This window comes from Mangifera indica, chromosome 5 (assembly GCF_011075055.1).
Source record: "Mangifera indica cultivar Alphonso chromosome 5, CATAS_Mindica_2.1, whole genome shotgun sequence".
In the NCBI taxonomy this organism is placed as follows: domain Eukaryota; kingdom Viridiplantae; phylum Streptophyta; class Magnoliopsida; order Sapindales; family Anacardiaceae; genus Mangifera; species Mangifera indica.
This window is the reverse complement of record NC_058141.1, coordinates 13,362,513-13,381,910: the sequence shown is the minus strand read 5'-3', so window position 1 is coordinate 13,381,910 and position 19,398 is coordinate 13,362,513. Positions and strand designations below refer to the sequence as shown.

The 19,398-nt window shown below is 34.1% G+C and overlaps 3 protein-coding genes across 3 annotated transcripts; 2 read left to right on the top strand and 1 right to left on the bottom strand.

Annotated features, from left to right (window-relative positions):
* Positions 1-175: 175 nt before the first annotated feature.
* Positions 176-5,887, top strand: LOC123217279 (fimbrin-5). The gene is made up of 15 exons (XM_044638202.1): positions 176-430; positions 601-743; positions 867-1,037; positions 1,390-1,625; positions 1,713-1,884; positions 1,987-2,025; positions 2,178-2,246; positions 2,410-2,526; positions 2,992-3,203; positions 3,822-3,977; positions 4,054-4,253; positions 4,406-4,563; positions 4,651-4,747; positions 4,958-5,049; positions 5,496-5,887. Exons 2-15 carry the CDS (start codon positions 657-659, stop codon positions 5,646-5,648), a joined length of 1,959 nt encoding a protein of 652 aa, XP_044494137.1. The 5' UTR covers positions 176-430; positions 601-656; the 3' UTR covers positions 5,649-5,887.
* A 1,815-nt stretch (positions 5,888-7,702) lies between these two features.
* On the top strand, positions 7,703-9,471 carry LOC123217280 (homeobox-leucine zipper protein HOX11-like). Its single transcript, XM_044638203.1, has 4 exons — positions 7,703-8,164; positions 8,252-8,553; positions 8,649-8,728; positions 8,820-9,471. The coding sequence occupies exons 1-4, from the start codon at positions 7,816-7,818 to the stop codon at positions 9,214-9,216; spliced, it is 1,128 nt and encodes a 375-aa protein (XP_044494138.1). The 5' UTR covers positions 7,703-7,815; the 3' UTR covers positions 9,217-9,471.
* A 1,979-nt stretch (positions 9,472-11,450) lies between these two features.
* Positions 11,451-18,420, bottom strand: LOC123215511. Its single transcript, XM_044635639.1, has 7 exons — positions 17,925-18,420; positions 17,679-17,731; positions 17,542-17,584; positions 13,072-13,149; positions 12,364-12,489; positions 11,953-12,020; positions 11,451-11,837 (listed from the first exon to the last, which is right to left on the bottom strand). The coding sequence occupies exons 1-7, from the start codon at positions 18,306-18,308 to the stop codon at positions 11,729-11,731; spliced, it is 861 nt and encodes a 286-aa protein (XP_044491574.1). The 5' UTR covers positions 18,309-18,420; the 3' UTR covers positions 11,451-11,728.
* Positions 18,421-19,398: the final 978 nt, after the last annotated feature.

Genomic DNA, 19,398 nt, shown 5'->3' with positions numbered 1-19,398 from the left:
TTTCTTTTCCACCATGACTTGTTAAACCATAACACAATTTGGAGTTGAACGGCGTATATATTTTGTCTAAAAAAGTAATTTCATCAACTTAATTATATAAATATCTGGTGTTATTACTATTTATTATATTTAATATCAATAATAAAAATAAACATGCTACAAAATAATAGCCAAGGCAGGGGTTGGTATTCGTATGGTCGTTTGTGGTTGTTTTGTTATATGCTTTTCTCTCTATTTCATATCCTGCGTCTTCGCGGCTCCTCTTGACCACCACGCTTCGATTTTCTCTCCTTCTCGTTCATTTTCACCATCAAAACCATTTCATTTCTCTCCCTTTCTCTGTCAAAACAACTCACACATAACTTGTGATAATATGAAAGACAGCAGCCTTTTATCATCTCAATTTCCTTGAGTCTTTTTATTCTGAAAGGTTCGTTTTTTGTTTGTTTCTTCACAACATATTCACGTCTATGCATCTTCATTTTCTTTTTTTATGAGATTTTTTTTTTTAATATTTGATGCATGCATTGCTTTCATCTGTATTAACGATTTTGTAGATTAATTATTAACCTATATGAATGTGTACATGTGTATATGCAGTTGGCAATCAGTTTTGTTATAGGTGCAGCAAAGTTTAACCCAAAAACAAGGCCAAAATGTCTAGTTTTGTGGGTGTACTTGTGTCTGATCCATGGCTTCAAAGTCAGTTCACCCAAGTCGAGTTACGCAGCCTCAAATCCAAGGTAGTTATATTTTTCTTTTTCTTTTTTAATGTGATTAGTCATTGAGATGAGTTTGTGATAGAATCAAATTGATTGAATGATACATGAATTGGGTTGCATTGCTTTTTTTTTTTTTTTAAACAGTTTATTTCAATAAAGACTCAGTCGGGTCGGGTCACGGTGGAAGATTTGCCGCCTGTTTTAGCAAAGCTAAAGACTTTATCTGAAGTGAGTAATGAGGATGAGATTAAGTCCATCTTGTCAGAGTCCTATAAGGACATGACTGCCGAGATCGACTTTGAATCTTTTCTTCGGGTGAGTCATTTACTGATTAATCTTGCTTATTGTTCCTTTTTCTTGTATTTTGTAAAAAATAATGTCTTTATAAGCTTTTGTCAATTATAGTTTAACGATGCTTCAATGAAAATTTATTTGTGGATACTGTGGAATGGTTGGCATTGCTTTTTAATGAATGTGTTCTGTTTTTTATATCTTTGGATGATGGTTGGCATGTAAATTAAGCTTTCAAAACTTACATACATAAATTTAATTGGTGCTACAATGTGTTTGTACATCATGATGGTGATTCTCATTCTTTGTTAAATTGTTTATAATTCTGATGAAATGAAAAAAGATCAGCAATGTGTGGGATTTTAATAATTGGCAGGCATTTTTAAATTTGCAAGCCCGAGCAACAGAGAAATCAGGAGGTTCGAAGAGTAGTTCATTTCTAAAAGCAACCACAACCACTTTTCACCATGCTATTAATGAATCCGAGAAGGCTTCTTATGTTGCCCACATCAACAACTACCTGGCTGAGGATCCATTCATGAAAAAATATCTTCCAATAGATCCAGCTACGGATCAATTATTTGAAGTTGCTAAAGATGGTGTTCTACTTTGGTAGATGCACCATACTAACCTGACCATATTTTTGTTCACAAGTAAATGATTCAGCACTTGCTGATGGGTTGTATCTTTTGCTTGCAGTAAGCTTATCAATGTAGCAGTTCCTGGGACCATAGATGAACGAGCTATTAACACAAAACATGTCCTCAATCCATGGGAGAGGAACGAAAACCATACGCTTGGCCTTAATTCTGCAAAAGCTATTGGCTGCACAGTGGTTAATATAGGCACACAGGACCTGGCTGAAGCAAGAGTAAGTTGAACCAGCACAAATAACCAATTGGGAATTTGTTTTTATATCCTCTGACTTTACTTGAGATTCTGACATATTGTACACTTTGTTTACTTTTGCTAGCCCCATCTGGTACTTGGATTGATTTCTCAAATAATCAAGGTATTCAACTTGAATTTCTTGTTTTAAAAGCGTCGATGGAATAGTGATGGAATTTATTTCATTGTAAGACCTAAATTTGAGTTCTCAATGACTGCACATTTTTCTGTGTTTGCCTTTTTTTTTTTTTTTGTATCTTATGGTGCCAACATCAGATTCAATTGTTAGCTGATCTCAATCTAAAGAAAACTCCTCAACTTTTGGAATTGATGGATGACAGCCAGGTAATGATGTGTTGATCAATTTTATAGCTTCTGATGTAATGTATGCTAAATAAGTTCTACTTATACTTTCATCTTCAGATATTCTAAACAAGACCTAGTGGTGCTTTCGGTTTCAGCAATGATGAAATTATAATTTTGGTTATGAAATTATAAAATTTTGCAGGATGTGGAGGAGCTTATTGGATTACCGCCTGAAAAGGTTCTGCTAAAATGGATGAATTTTCATCTCAAGAAAGCTGGCTACCAAAAGGAAGTTACAAACTTTTCTTCTGATTTAAAGGTAGGGGAAATCATCAATTTATTTATGAGAAAGCACTTTACGTTTTTGTATATCGAATTAGGTAGTAACTTCTTTATTGGCTCGGTTTGATCATGAACCCAATTTTTTTTTTTTTTGGTTGACTGGATGTGCATGTGTTTTTCGTTGAAGTTGAATTATTATCTCATTACAGAATTCTTATCATACTTGTTCCTCCTGTCAAATAACCTTTCGTTTAGGCCCAAAATTGGAGAATAAAGTCTAAATATATATATTTTTTAATTTATGATGCCTCATCAATTGTCTAGAGCTCTAGTAGTTTCAACTTTTGAGGATGAAATGAAAGTTTAATATATAATACTATTTCTAAATTTAGTCTGTGCACAGCTAGTTTGTGGTGCATGTTACTCATATCAGGTAGTAGTTGATTTATTCATGAAATACTGGGTTGAATTAATTTTTTCCCTTTCTGTTATAAATTTGCAGGATGGAGAGGCTTATGCTCACTTGTTGACCGCTCTTGCACCAGAATATAGTAGCCCTGGAACGTTCGATACAAAAGATCCTACTGAAAAGGCAGCCAAAGTTCTTGAACAGGCAGAGAAAATGGATTGCAAAAGATATCTCACTCCAAACGATATTGTTGAGGGTTCACCCAATCTTAACCTTGCATTTGTTGCCCAAATATTTCAGCAAAGGTGAGTTGTGATTAGAGTTGGATTCGAACAGAGTTTGAGTTAAAAGTTTAATATTTTCAAGTTTAAGCGTAAGCTTTAGAGGTGTTCAACTCGTGAGTTTGGACAATTCAATATGAATCGTCTAAAACAACATTATTTCTCCTGATACGTATCAAAATGATGTCGTTCTAATATCGAACCGAACTTAAAACTGAATTTGAGTTCAAACATCTTGAAAACGAGTTTGACAAGCTTAAATTCTAGTTTGGCTCTATTGAAGCAAGTCAAATTGGAGCTTAGGAAAATTTGAACTCGATTCGACTTAAATCTAGCCCTAGCAGTGATGGATATTATTTTCATTCATTTTGAGTTTTCAAACTTACTGCCTTTATTCTCTGCTTCGGTGTTCTGAGGAGAAATTTTCTGCTCCTTCACATGGGAAGACATATTTACGCTGGATTTTCTGAGCACCTTGCTTTAATAAAAATCCTTAGTAATTATAATCATCTAGCTTTCAGATGATTTATTATATAAGACAGTAATTTCTGGTGCTCACTATTTCTGCTTTCATAGAGCAAACTCTGACTGAATTTTGAGCTGTGGTTGCTCTTGTTAATAGCATGAACTTCTCCCTTGCAGGAATGGATTGTCCACTGACAGCAATAAGTTATCCTTTGCTGAGATGATGACAGATGATGCAGAAACTTCTCGAGAAGAGAGATGTTTTCGACTGTGGATTAACAGTCTTGGTATTCCTACATATGTCAACAATGTATTTGAGGATGTCAGGAATGGGTAGGATTTCATCTATATCCTATAACAGTGTTAAACCCAGAGAATTATGGTTGATGTCTATTTCTTCTGCCTGCAGATGGGTTCTCTTAGAAGTTCTTGACAAAGTTTCACCTGAATCAGTTAACTGGAAGCAGGCTTCTAAGCCTCCCATAAAGATGCCATTTAGAAAAGTTGAGAATTGTAACCAAGTTGTGCAAATAGGCAAGCAGCTAAACTTCTCTCTTGTGAATGTTGCTGGGAATGATATTGTGCAAGGAAATAAAAAGTTGATAATAGGTAAGTTTTTCCATCTTTATCTCCCTTGGGGAAATAATAAAGGTCCATGTTGTAAATATGCTGTATGTACACCGTATTAATTTGTCATTCAAGGTGTAACATTTGAATGAACACTAAACTTTGCCTACTTTTTTTTCTTTAATTTTTTTCAGCTTTTTTGTGGCAACTGATGAGGTTTAATATGCTCCAACTCCTGAAAAACTTGAGATCTCACTCCCAGGGAAAAGAGATTACCGATGCTGACATTCTAAACTGGGCAAACAAAAAGGTGAAGAAGGCAGATAGAACCTCTCAAATGGAGAGCTTCAAGGTAAATATATAAACAATTACTTTATTCTGTGATTGGATTGTACGTCATGATTCATTGTTTGGTGTTTGATCTAATCTTTGCTTGTAGGATAAGAACCTTTCAACTGGGACGTTCTTCCTTGATTTACTTAGTGCGGTGGAGCCAAGGGTGGTCAATTGGAGTCTTGTTACGAAAGGGGAAACTGGTATGCCATTATTTCGTTATTTCTTGTTATCATTTTTAAATCAGTGCATTGTTGAAGTTGGGTTGCTTTAAAGCATGAAAACGGGAAATCTGCTAGGCTTGCACCATTTTTGGCTTCCCAGCAAGCATTTGACTAGAAGGGATATGCATGAATGCTCTGTTTATACACCGTAGAGGAAGACTCTCACATTTTATGTTATTAACATTGCAGAGGAGGATAAGAAGTCAAATGCAACCTATATAATCAGTGTTGCACGAAAGATCGGGTGCTCTATTTTCTTGTTACCTGAGGACATTATAGAGGTATGGCTGTGATGCAAGCTAATTTACCTAGAGAATTTTTAGTTTATGAGATGTACTGAAATCATGGAACCTTACATTGTAAACTTGATGGAGATTTTACTCTGCCTGTTCCATATTCCAAATCCAAGAATTTATCAAATGAGAATATTAATATTAGTTGATTGCCAAAATGAATTGGTTGGTTTTGCTGGTTTTCCCTCTACTGGGTTGAATATTCCATGTCAAAACATTGATATTAAATATTAACTAGTTCTCTCAAAACGCCTCTGTAGTTCTATCTGTGTCCGATGATTTCACTAAAAATCTTTCCTAGGTCCTGTTAAGGATTAAAAAAGGGTTTCTGAATTCGTTTTTATAACTAGCTGACCAATTCAACTTATCATTCTGAATGGTTTATGCAATGCTTGGTTATAACTTAAAGCCAAATCATATGGACATTGTGACAGGTAAACCCGAAGATGATCCTCATTTTGACTGCCAGCATCATGTACTGGAGCCTGCGACATGGCCAGCCGGATTCATTCCCTGCTGACAACATTCCTGATGGCGAGGATGAGACAGTCCCGTCTGGTGAAGGAAACGAAGAAAATGAATCTTGATAAAGAATGAACCGAAGAAAAAGTTTTTCTAATTCTTTTTTTCTTAATCTCAGATAGCAGATATCCAGAGCTCTTCTTAAAGTGCTTGTAAACTACAAAATAGTCCTGTAAATTTTGCTTTTTTTTTTAATGTAATTAGAATGACAAAAATTATCACTGACTATGCTGAATAATGTGATCTGGGGAGGACAGGATGAAGAGAGTTTTTTACTTCCATTCTTAGAAACAGTTTTTTTGTGTAGTCTCTTTCTTCTTATTCTGGAATCCCTGTCTGTCATTGTCAATAATGGAAGGTGATAACTAGTGGTGTTATGAAATTACTATGCACCATTGCTTATAACAAAGAGGTGTATATGCTCTTAATTGACCTTAAATTGCAAAGATTCCTTTGAATTTACACTTTCGGATTCAGTATCAAATATTTTCTTGATGAGAAAAAATGTAGGAAAATTTTGTAGGCACTCTCTCAGTCTGCAAATTTTGTGCCTATGATTTACTTTGATATAAGCAATACAATAATGTAGAGACCCTAAACTGACTATAACATGTCATTATAAATTTGTACATAAATAATGAATATAAATTTATATACAAATATTAATATATTATCATATGATTAAGTTATATTAAATTAGAAAAAAATAATATTCAATTAGATCATAAAATAATTTGATTAATTATATATGACTCCATACATTTATGATCAGGGATATCTCTATCCATACATTAGTATGTTAGGGAAAAGAATGTCTATATATAACTTCTGTTATCATGTGACGCAGTCTCCATTCTTGCCAGTGCTTATATCATATTTTTGTTCTTCTGTCAAGCACAGGGCCCTCAGCTTGAAGCCATTTTCCTCATAATTCAATCACCGAGAAGATTTCCAGGATCTACATTTACAGATAGCTCCATTAAAGAGTTAACAGCATCTTCCAAGCCTGCTTCCAATTGTGGAACAATAATTAATTAGAAAGTTTCTGGTGAGTGAGTGAATATGTAAGATTAATGATTGCTTCTGTTAGGACTTGTCCCCTTCGCAACCTGCACCTGTCTTTTCCTATACTCAACCCTACTCACCTGTACACCATTTTAATAATGTCTTCATCCTTTTATTTTGACCTTTCCTCCCGGCTCTGACATCCATTTTCTTCTTGTGAAATTACTGTAATACCCAACAGGGGTAATATTGTAAACAAGTAGGCACTTTAATTTAGTAAGATTCGAAGAAAGATCTTCTTGGTAAGGGCGTATAGGTTTTAATTAATTACCCTCCTGACAGACAAATCAACGCATGCCTGCCACGTACAATCTTGCCATATTAATCTTAATTAGTAATTAAAGAAGATAATGAAGGTTAGGTTTGTGAGACGGTCAGCCCTTTTGGCTTTGCTTCAATAATTACACTTACCAATAAGACAAGACACCCCTAATTCTAAATTAATGGACAAGTTGAACTATCACTCATCTCATCCTTTAATCACGCCAGCTCAGAATTTTATCGAGGAAAAACTAAGTAAAAACTCTAGCAAAGGAAGGGAAAAGGTAGGCTTGGTCAAATCTCTCAGTTGATAACACAGTCAAATTTAATCATCAATAAGAAAATTGGTGGGTCTAATAATATATAATTATTCGTTTTCATGTACAAGTATGAATGATGTAATAATGACAAATTAATACATATAATTCCGTAATTATAATTATTTTTTAAATAAAAAATTGTATTTAAATCAAATTCAGGATCAATCACAGGAACTAAATTTCAACAACCGGAGATAAAAGCGATATAGTTGTTGCGTGACATGAGATGAGAGCAGAAGGAGAAGAATTCAACTTAACGTGCAGAAAGGACAGAATATGAAAGAACTTACCATACAAAAATATACACATGCAATTATATTCAGGTCCATCGTGTAAAACCTGTCACGTGCGTTGCACGAGGGTAAGGGGGAAATGAAAGAATTAGGGTTTCTAGCGGGATTTGTCGACCTGAATTTGTCGGTCAAAGCAGTTTCTCACTAGTTCAAATTAAATTTAAACCACTATTATTTAATAAATTGTATTTATTAAGAAATTAGATTATAATCTCTATCAGGACTCTTTCAACTTTCCACTGGATTCAATCCGTTTCTTTCCTTCTTTTCTCTCCCCCTCTCCTCCCTTTTAGATGGAGCTTGGTCTGAGTTTGGGCGATGCTTCTTCCAAGTCTCTTGGCTTTATCGACAGTTCCACCGGCGACATTCCTAACAAAGGTTTAGGGTTTTGCATGGGTTTATCCAGCGGGTTTTCTACTGGAAAACAACAACAACTTCAACTTCAACTTCATGGTGATGATGATGATGATGAAGATGAAGATAAGCGTAATAGTACAACTACACCCACGTCAACCATCTTGGATTCTCAAAATAATAATACACCTTCTATGGATCCTCCTGTTCAGCTTGATCTTCTTCCCAATACTCCGGTCCCACGTTATCCGCCCTCTCTTCCTGCCTTTCCTTGGCCCTCTGATAACGGTAAAACTAATCCAACATAACTCTCCAAATCCCATCTTCTCTCTTCTTATGTTTTATTTTTAATCACTTCTGGGGTTTATCTTTTAGGGAGATCTGAGGCGTGTTCTTCGGGGCAAATGGCAAGAGGATTTGACGTGAATAAATTCCCTTTAGTTGAAGAAGCAGAAGATGGCGGTGCTTTATCTTGTTCACCTAACAGCGCGGCATCTTCGTTCCAGATGGATATTTGTATGCACAGTAGAGGGCATAATGAAATGGAGGGTGAGAGGGGTTCTTCAAGATTCAGTGATGAAGATGAGAATGGTTGCACTAGGAAAAAACTCAGGCTTTCTAAAGAACAATCCGCTTTTCTTGAAGAAAGCTTCAAAGAACACAGCACTCTTAATCCTGTAAGTTCCAACTTTTCATAATATTTTCTTCTATTCTCTAGGTATATAAATATCAATATGGGGTTTTGACTTTAATTTGTTGGCTAACGATGCAGAAACAAAAATTGGCGCTTGCAAAGCAACTTAATCTTCGTCCACGCCAAGTAGAAGTTTGGTTTCAGAATAGAAGAGCAAGGTATTCATTAATAACTGATTGTGTTGTCAAGGCAATCTTTGAAATGGTTTTTAATTTATTTGATATAAAATGATGTGATTTGTGGACGCAGGACTAAATTGAAGCAAACGGAGGTGGATTGTGAGTACTTGAAGAGATGCTGCGAAACATTAACTGAAGAAAACAGAAGACTTCATAAGGAGCTTCAAGAATTAAGAGCTTTGAAGACTTCTAATCCCTTTTACATGCAATTACCGGCCACTACTCTCACCATGTGTCCATCTTGTGAGCGAGTGGCCACCACCAACGCCACCCCGCCTATCACCGTCACTACCGCTGCCACTACTGCTACTACCACCACCACCACCACCACCACTACCACTTCTACTACTGATCATCCCACGTCGAAAGCTTCTGGATTTCCTGTGGGTAGACCCGGGCTCTATCCGTTATCTCAGAATCAAAATCAAAATACCTATCATCAACGTCTATCACCATCAAGAGATTAGTAGACGGTGAAACATGGTTGAAAGTTCTAATTTTTATTTTTGTACAGACACCAATTGTGGTGGTGGTGGTGGTGGTTTTTGGTGTCCATGTTAATTTTGAGATTTCTTTCTGGATTTTTTGTGGGTGATAGAATCAGAAAGTAGTCAGATAGTTGGAATATTAATTGTTAGAGATTGGAAGAGATAATCTTGTATATTTTTGAAAAGAAAAAAACTTGAAATGGAAAATTTGAAATATTATTTGTATAATTGCATTAGAATGAATCTATAAGCCCATGTTTAGTGATTCATGATAAGAATTATTTAGATGGAATGAAATGGAATAAATCAAATAGAGATGGGTTGGGCGTGGTTGAAGGAGATGGAGATCTTTAAGAAAGGAAGGACTTTGTGTCCGCAACTTCTAATAATTTCAATCAAACCAGATTGATTACAATAGACCAACCGGTCGAAGAGGCCGTGGGGTTGAAGGAAAGCGATGGATAGATTAAAGAAGAGGATAGGGGTGAAGGGAGATCTTCCAGTATTTATCTTTCTTAATGTTTAATATTTAAAATCCAAACCTGTCGAAAATGAAATCTAAAGAAACCCTAAAAGAAATATAATTTTTTAAAGTTTAATTTTGAAAAAAAATTATAATTTTTTTTAAAAAAAAGAAAATTTATTATTTTTAATATATTAAAACTAAATAATAATTTTATTTTTATAATTAATTTTTTAGTTTTTAACACTGGGTGGGAGTAAGTCTTTTAACCTCAAAATTAATAAATGAAATGGGTACTTAAAATTAATAAATGAAACGGGTAGATGAGACAGAGTGATTAGAGAAATTGATGAATAAATTTGGAAGGTAAAGAAATAAACAAAAAATATAATTGAACCGACCATGGACCCATATGGGAAATTCAGTCGTTATTGGGAATAAAATAAAAAAGGAGAAGAACCAATCACATAAAATGGAAAGCTCAACTACAAATATTAAATGTCGTCCAATGATTTGTGTTGTCAATCTTGTGCAATTCTGATCTAAAGGCTAGTTCTTGGATTGGATGGCCATCAAAGAGATGGTATGAATAGCTTTTGATGATTATTACTTTTTCATATTATTTTATGTAAAAAAAAATATATATTCAAAGATTGTGGCAGAGAATTGAGTTTATCTCGTTTATGTGGTGGAGAATACTAGACATTTCCTCCTAGGCATTTACATTCACTAAGTGGGACTAAAGTTATGGCTTTCTCATAGAAATAGAAAGCCATCACCATGTGGGAATTTTATTGAGGAAGGTAACAACCCCTTTCATGACTTAGTCGGTGGCATGTTGTTTCACAAGAAATCACTGTTTTTCTTTTGGTAAATAATCAATCAGAGGATATTATAAATGTGACTAGATTCGAATTCAGATATTTTTCTTATAAGTTTTAATATTCTATTAGTTTTGTTAATTTTTTTTTAATGGTTATTTTTCTTTTATTTTAAAATTATTTAATTTAATATTATTATTTTAAATTATAATTATATGAATAAATTTTGTAACCTCTACCTTCCAATATAGGCCAGAAAAAAGAGATTACAGACTATGGTGTTTGTGATGAACTACTAATGTAAGGTATAGGTGTACTAAGCAAAGATACAAATTTGAGGTTTAGGCCGTCAAGTAAGGCTTTGAAAATTCAAATAAAGAAAAGAATTCCATGTTGACTTTTAAGACACCTTTCAAACCTCTCCTTATTCTTATCCGCTTTGGTTCGGGATGTCATCGTATTTATGATTTATTATTATATATATAATTTAGATTTGGAAGGATAGAAGATATTGGTTGGTGTGACATCACTGCCACTGCTTTTCACCAACTTTCATTCTTAATTATGATTCAATATTTCCTGGTCCAAAGGGGTCCAATTATCACCAACCTAAATCTTTCAACTTCATTGAATTCATTTTCTGGGTTGAAATTGAATCTTGAGTGGCTTTGCTTATGCAGTCATGTTTTTTGGTCAAATCTATATTCAATTGTGCATCATTATTTGGTATCAGTTCAAATGGGATTTGTGATCTCCTAGAAATTTCTCACATGACTTTCTTCTTTTACCAGAAAGTTGTAGGTAGATAATCATTTCATATTACCAATGCATCTTTTTTATATAATAAGCACCAAGATTAAGAAGTTTGACTGAGGTAAAGTGGGAAATTAGATCATCCAGTCTGGCCTCCCAGCCTAGGCAGTGAAATATTTGTATCCAACAGGAAAGTCTCAGAATCTCATTCCTAACTTGTCTACACAACGCAAAAACCAAAGCAATATTTTACCAATCTGCTTCAAGGCTGCACATTGATGTAACATTACAGAGTCCTCAGGATTCTATATCTTTTTCTATTTGAAAACACTGTTTTTCCCAAAATGACAGCATCTTACAAAATCTGATACACCCATCACCTTTTTAGCTAGCTCAACAGAACTACCTCCTATGTGCTCAGAAAGATGAGACTAAGCATAATGCCTCCAGACTTTCAGTTTCCAGCTGCACCATCATTTCGGCTCTGTTCTACTAGTGGGGGAAGCAGAAGACTCAGCCTTGTTTTGTACCTCTCTATTCGTTTTGCCCGTTCTTCCCTTAACCTACAGTCAACAGATATTTATCAGAGTCAAGAATCAAGACTTGCCTGTGTAGGAAATTTGCTCCCAATTGAAAAATTAGGGGATTTAGAAAATATATGGATAGATAAAAACCCACCGTGCCCGAACCTTCTTAGCATGTTTAACATGTCTTTTCAACAGTTCTTTTTCTGATAAATGAGCAACCTGAAAGTGGAACAATGGATTTCAATTTAGTTTGAAGAGGCAAAATCTTGTTATTCAGTTTAGCGACATAAACGAGATGTGAACTCAATTTTCAATTCCTGTGCCCTTGAAGCTTCAAGATATATTGCTTTAAAATTTTATTCAAGCCTTGCTGTTTCAAATCCTCAATCTGTATACTTTCAGGTCTATTGAAATTTATAGCATGTAGTAGTGAGCAGCAATAACAGTAGTGACTGTGGTCCAACAGGGTAGTCATGACACTAGCAATTATGTGCTATCACTAGTGATACAGTTACTATTATCAACATTCATATCCACACCAACCCTTAAACAAAAAACTAACCTCTTCCTTATCATTGTCCTTCTCTTCTTCTTCTTCTTCTTCACTTTCCCTGTTCTGTGCCATGTTTGAGTCCACTAGCATCGGCAAAGGCCGTGGGAGACACTTTACACCATCTCCATATTGTGGCTATCAATAAAATTAAAATGCGTGATTGAAAAATGAAAATAAAAAATAGAACCACAGAGAAAAATCTTGCAGTAATCTACTATATTAAATTTGTATATCCAATTTAGCAACCAAATTAAGAAAAAAATGAAAAGTGTATATTTCAGTATTCCTTTTTTCCTGCAAAAATTTAATAGATAGTTATGAGACTCTAGTTGATACTTTATTATGCTAGTTAACTGATACGGCCACAGAAGGCCACTGTCACAAGACTAATTTTGAATATCAAACATCAATTAAGAGTTTAGGGGAGGTCCTAAGTAGATCGTCAAATCAAACAACTATCCACTGTTCTCCATATATAATTATCAGTAGAATCATAAAATTTGGAAATGACAGTAAACTTAAAATCTCTGAAAAATAAAATTGCAATCACAACCTGAAACTTGAAACTGTGGAAGCAGCCTCATCCAAATCCAAATTAGGGCACATCATTAACAAAAACAGATTTCCATATTGAACAATATGAATTCTTGGCATATATGTAGCAAAAATAACAGCATACATGAATTTATATATAATACAGCCAAATATGATGCAAACCTGACTTTCCTCAGGCAATCCATTTTTCAACCATGATCGGCAAAGAGCATAAAGAGAAGCCCCTTCTGAAATTCTGACCTAAAAGTCCAAACCAAAAGTATAAAATCAGGAACAGCATCACAAATATAGGTAAATATTAAACTAATTCTCTAAGATTAATCCCGGAAATCGAAAGGCTATCTTATAAGATCTATGGTATATTTTATAGTGACAGTACAATAACATCTTCGGTCGAAAATAGCTCTGACTCTGCTTTCCTAAAAATTTTAATCTGTTTCAATTTTTTTTTTTTTTCTTTGGATACAGAGAAAATGTTTACAGGGAGAGATGGCCATAGATGGACAATTAATCAAATAAACACAGACAATATATATATATATATAAGGAAAAAGAAGCAAAAAAGCTTGAAAGAATAAAATGAACCATTACGTGGAATATATGCATATCAGTTTACATATGAAACAACTTTTGAAGAACTTTTCTTCTAATTTCTTTTATGCTCTGCTAATGACAGATTTATATACAAGACTAATGGATAAAATACACACGAGGATTCCTATAAACTATTTACATCAAGGATTCCTATTATTGCTAACATCCTCCAAATTTGCTCCATAAGATTCCTATTAGTGCTGATATGTATTATTATTGCTGATATCCCCCAAATCTGCTCCATATGACTCCCAACTTATATATGGAATATTTTTTATTCTTGACATACCCCATCAAGCTACATGTGAGGTAAACACATTATAGCTTGCATTATTGGATATTTCATAATTTCCTCCCTTAAGTTATGACTAAAGGGTCAGACTTAGAAGGGGGCAAAGTTGCTAGTGTATTTCAATACATAGTCTTCGAACCTTTTTGGAGTTGTCTCGATTCTCAAGGGTCTTGCTTGGTCTTGATTGACAAGTTGTGAAGCTTCCCTTTCTTCTTCTTCATATGTCTCTATGGTCACGTCTTCATAAGCATCTACCTTGAAGTCCTTGATTCATGCCATTTAAATGTCATTCCCAATATGTCTTTCTTGGTATGGAAAGATGTCTTCATAAAAGGTAATGTCTCTTGAGTCATAAAAATTCTCTTGGTCTCCATTTCTAATACTTTTTAGCCCTTCTTTCTTGAGGTATAACCAATGAAAACACACCTCTTTGATCTCACAACAAATTTGTCCAAGGGTATTGGTTTCATGTAGACATAACTTAAACATCCCAATGCCCAAAGGTGTTCATATTAGTCAAAACGACATCGTTTCAATTTATTCGTATCAAATTTTTTCAGACTTATGAGCTTGACGAGTCAAATACCCCTCAAGCTTGAACTCAAGCTCAAACTTGAAAATATTCAAGTTAGGCTTGAGTTCAAGTTTACTTGAGCTAAACCTATTTTTGACCTTGAATAAGTTTGACTCGAATTCAACCTTAATCTAAATGCACTAAATAAAATTTTTCTTTGGATTTTTTATTACTCAAAGGGAAAACATTTCTAGTTTGTTTAGCCCATGATATACATCACGAGGATCGGATTTATCACATGATTCATAATACCAAAAACTTCTTTAATTTCTAAAATGGAAATTGTCTAATTTGTGATTAAGTGTCCTTGCATCTACACTGTTTTTGTTGAGTTTTTCAAGCTTTAGTCTCCTTCAAGGTAATAGAGCTCACCCTACAACCTACCCACTCCAATCGTCGTCTTAGTGGCAAAGCTCTACTTGAAACACCTATTGGAAGAAAAAAAAAAAACAATGCAATTCAAATCCCTAGTCAATTTACTAATTGAGATTAGATTGCAAATGAACTTGGAAATTGACAAAGCATGATTCAAGTGAATTTTTTATCAATCTCCATGATTCCAACTCTATCTATAATGGCTCTTTCTCCACGCAACAATGTTACTTGAATTGTTGATACTGGTTTTGTATTGGATTTTAACAATCCAACTTTTGATACAACACGATCAAAGGCTCCAGCCACTCCACTATCTAAAATCCAACCCTCGTGCTTGAAAGAGTTTTCAAAAACATTACCAATGAAGTTTATAATAGGCATCCCTTGTATATCATCTTCAAGTAGTACCATTAGCCTTTTGTATTAGATTCACTTGGGGTGTTTGCAAAATTCTTTTTTGTCTTGGTGTTTCGTGGTGCTCACATATGCCATAGTTTTTTTTTTTTGCCTTGTTTGGCCAATTTGGTAGGTACCCGATGATCTCAAAACTTTTAAAATGTTCACATCTAGGCTTCCTATTTTGTTCATGTCCTTTGTAATTGTCAGCTTGTACTTTGAAAGCAACAGTCTCAGTTTAGGGTCTCTCTATTGCTATTTCTTCAGAGGTCAAGAAAGAGTATGCATTAGATAAAGAGGATAAAGAATTTTTTTCATAACAAATTAGATCTTACTACATTATAGGATTCATTCAACCCCATGAGAAGTTGAGGGAGGTTTCTTATTTTTTTCTATTGTTGCAAGGCCACAAGTGCATCCCTTGCACCCATTCATGTGAGGCAACTTTGCAAGTTGCTCCCATAATCCTCTCATTTCGCATAATAGAGAAAAATGCTCCTATCGCTTTGACAAGTGTTATTAATCTCTCAAATATGAGGACCACTTCCTTAGGAAAAAAGCTGCTCAAGTTCTTTCCACATGTCAAACGTCGTGTCATGATAAGTGACATTCTCATGTAGTTCTTCGTTGAATGAATTCAATATCCAGGACATCACCATGGAATTATAGGTGATTCAATTCTCTTCTTTTGGGTCGCTAACAAACAACTTTGACAATTTTCCATCTATAAAACTAATCTTGTGTTTAGGCACCAATGAGTTGATAAGGCTACTTTGCCAAGTTGAGTTATTTGTTCCTTTGAACGGATGAGAAATAAGTTGATCTTCTAGTCTATTAGGATTGCTCAACATGTAATATGCGGGCTTTTCTTTCTTGTTGGATCCGCCTTTGTTGATTGTTGCTTTGATGGTTAATGCCATCTTTGGCAAAACAGTGATCCTACAGTGATATTTGTAACATTGCTCTGATACTATAACAAAAGGTTTGAAGAATTTTTCTTATTTCTTTTATGCTCTATTAATGACAAATTTAAATAAAAGAATACAAAATAAAATACACGCAAGGATTCCTAATTGCAGCAGAAAACTAATTATAGCAAAATGTGCACTTAAAAATACTAATTATAGCAAGGATTCCTATTATTACTAATATCCTACAAATTTGCTCCATAAGACTCCTATTATTGTTGACAATTCCTGTTATTGTTTATATCCTCCAAATCTGCTCCATAATGTCTCCAACTTATATATGGAATATCCTTGATTCTCGATAGCATAAACATTCAATTTATGAAAGGGGGTGGATGATCCAAATATTTTATTATTATAAAAAGGTAGCTTAACCAACGTAATAGTTACATATCTGTCATTAGATCCTTGAATTTATACATTCATCAAATATACCACAACTATTCATTCATCCTAAAATAAAATACATGCCTTTTCGGAAATAAATATTCCATATCGTAATATAATGGCTAGTTATCATCGAACTAGTAATGTGAGATACTAGGGTGCTACCCCAGCATAATTTTTAACAAGAATCTTATGACAAGAACAAGGTTCAACTTAGCAACGTAATTATTTATTTGCATTACTCTAGCCAAAGAATACTTATTGTTGAATGGGATTTTTGGAATTACTTATAACTATCAAACTAAGTGCTTTTAATTTCCCAGTTGTCACTAATATTTACTCACTTGGGAATAAATCTCTAATATCAGGAAAGTTTATCCCACACCATCCATAACTAGTGCTACCTCAAGGCCAGGAAGCCACTCATACTAGAAAATTTGTTATTGTTTTAGCACTCTGCTATTTCAAGAACACTGATTAACTATAACTAGTTACAGCAAAAGCCAAACATTATTAACCATATGCATGGCAGTACACTAGTAAAACCCAGGAATTTTTCCAAAGCTATGAACTACATCTCCATTTCAAATTGTTGAAGAAGGCCAAAGTATTCTACCAAAAAGAAAAGCATATTAGGCGGAGTGACCATATCCTTCTCATAAAGTTCATGACTGCCCTCTTAAACATGCTATGAAAACCTTTTAGGACTCAACAACTGTTTTTATATAACAACTATCACTAGCCATAGTGAACCTTACTCCTACCAAGGAAAACAATTTTGGACAGAAGTAACTAGAACTAAATATGTGTATGATATGTAAAAAATTTACAAATGATTGACCCTATATCAACACTTCAATAGCATGAATATGAATGTTCAAATTTCCACATATGACAATCAATGATTCATGATGCGTATCACGACATATTTGAAAAGGATTCAGTGATGAAAATAGACACAGTATTGTTTCTAGAATATAAGTTTCAGTTTTTACATGAGGAAAGTGAAAATGATACCATATAGATAAAAAAGAAAGTGTAGTTACTTTTCGATCTCTTATAATTGCAATAGTCTCGGACTTTTTATCCCTACACAGAGCAAATTGAAAGAACTATTAATGTTAGAGCATAATCCATGTTACATAACATACGGGGAAAAAAGATGTGCACTATGCAAGATTACCTTGAATTTTTATATTCATTAGAGTCAGCCATTGGAGATGAAGATGCAGCAACCTATAATCAAGTAAAAATCATAACTTTAACAAATAGAAGCACCAAAATTTGAACAGAGATTAAGCATTTAAACCATAAACAGACATTTCCATCCTCAGAGAAAGATGCAGTATCAAAATCTAAAAATAAAAGAATTTTTTTAGATGAACAATTTGTAAAGAGCAAGTAAAAAAATAAGGAATGAAGAAATGACCTTAGGGTGGGGAGAAGAAACGGCAATGCCTCTAATAGGAGGAGGAATGTGAAGTTGATGAGTGATAGGAGGCCTAAGAGGGTGGTTGTGGTGGTGGGGGAAGTGGTTAGGGCGGGGAGGGTAGGGAGAGTGATTGGCGACAGTAACAGTGTGATCAGAAGTATTTGAATTAGGACGAATTGGTTTAGGCATAAACCCTCGCCCAGATGAAGCTACTGGGTATAAAATTCCCTGATTTGGATTTGGTGTTGCTGGAGGTCTTACATTCGGGTGAATGTGTTGCTGTGGCTGTTGATGTTGTTGTTGTGTTGGTGGTGGTGGAGGAAGAGTTGATGCTGTGGTGGTGGTGGTGGTGGTGGTGGAAAAAGGGTTAGTGGTAGACATGGTGGTGCTGGTGGCGGGGAATTTTGGGGTTCTCGTTTTGAGTTACTTTGAAATTGAACAGAGTGGCGGCTCACACAGCCGTAGAAATTAAATCAAAAGGCTGATGACCTTAAACGGTGGGCCATTGTCAGCCGTAACCTTTCCTTTTATTATTAACTTGTTTATGTTGTAAATAATCAAAGATTTCACTTTACACATTAAATATCTTAATGTTATTACTATTTTATCCAAGATAGAAAACTAACCAAAATTTGATGAAGATGTGAATAAAGTAACAGTATGAAATGTAACATCAACTCAACTCCAACGTGTACAATCAAAGATCAATTGTGTTATGGTGATATTTTTGAATCGCCCTATCGCGTATGGCCAAGGAAGAGAAACAAAAGATGTATGTGTTTCAATGATGGAATCAAAATATAAGTGGATTTTCTATTGTAACCCAATTGATATACGACATTTTATTTATTATAGTTTTAAAAAATATATCTTAGTTAATATTCTTAATTAACGATCATATAATTAAAAGTAAAATTATGTTAATTATTTGTATATTAATGATACTTAATTTGTATATTGTAACAAATTCAATTATTATTTCATTTATTTACGTTGTAATGTGAGATTAGCAATTTACACATTGTATTTTTTACTTCAAATTAATAATACGAATGCATTATTTGGTTACAGTTTGTATTAGTTATACTTATTACTTATAATTATATATATTACCAAATTATTTTTACATTTTTACAAGTTACAATTGACAAATTCAATTAACCAATAAAATTTATAAATACAATATAATTAAATTTTATAATAAATTAAAATAATAATTATTAAAAAATAAACTAGTCCAAAGGCTTGCCCCTACTAGATTTTCACATAGGGCTCAAACCATAGACTAGTCTAGACCTTACATATGAAGATGAGGCACTTGTCTTCTAAAAGCCCAAATTCCTTATGGGTCTTCCAATAACTCTTATGGGTCTTGTGGATGGGGTTTCAATGTGCAAAAGTAAAGGCTGATGTTACTCTAGATGGCCCAATAGGCCCAATGTATCTAAAGAGGTCTAAGCCCGTGAATAAA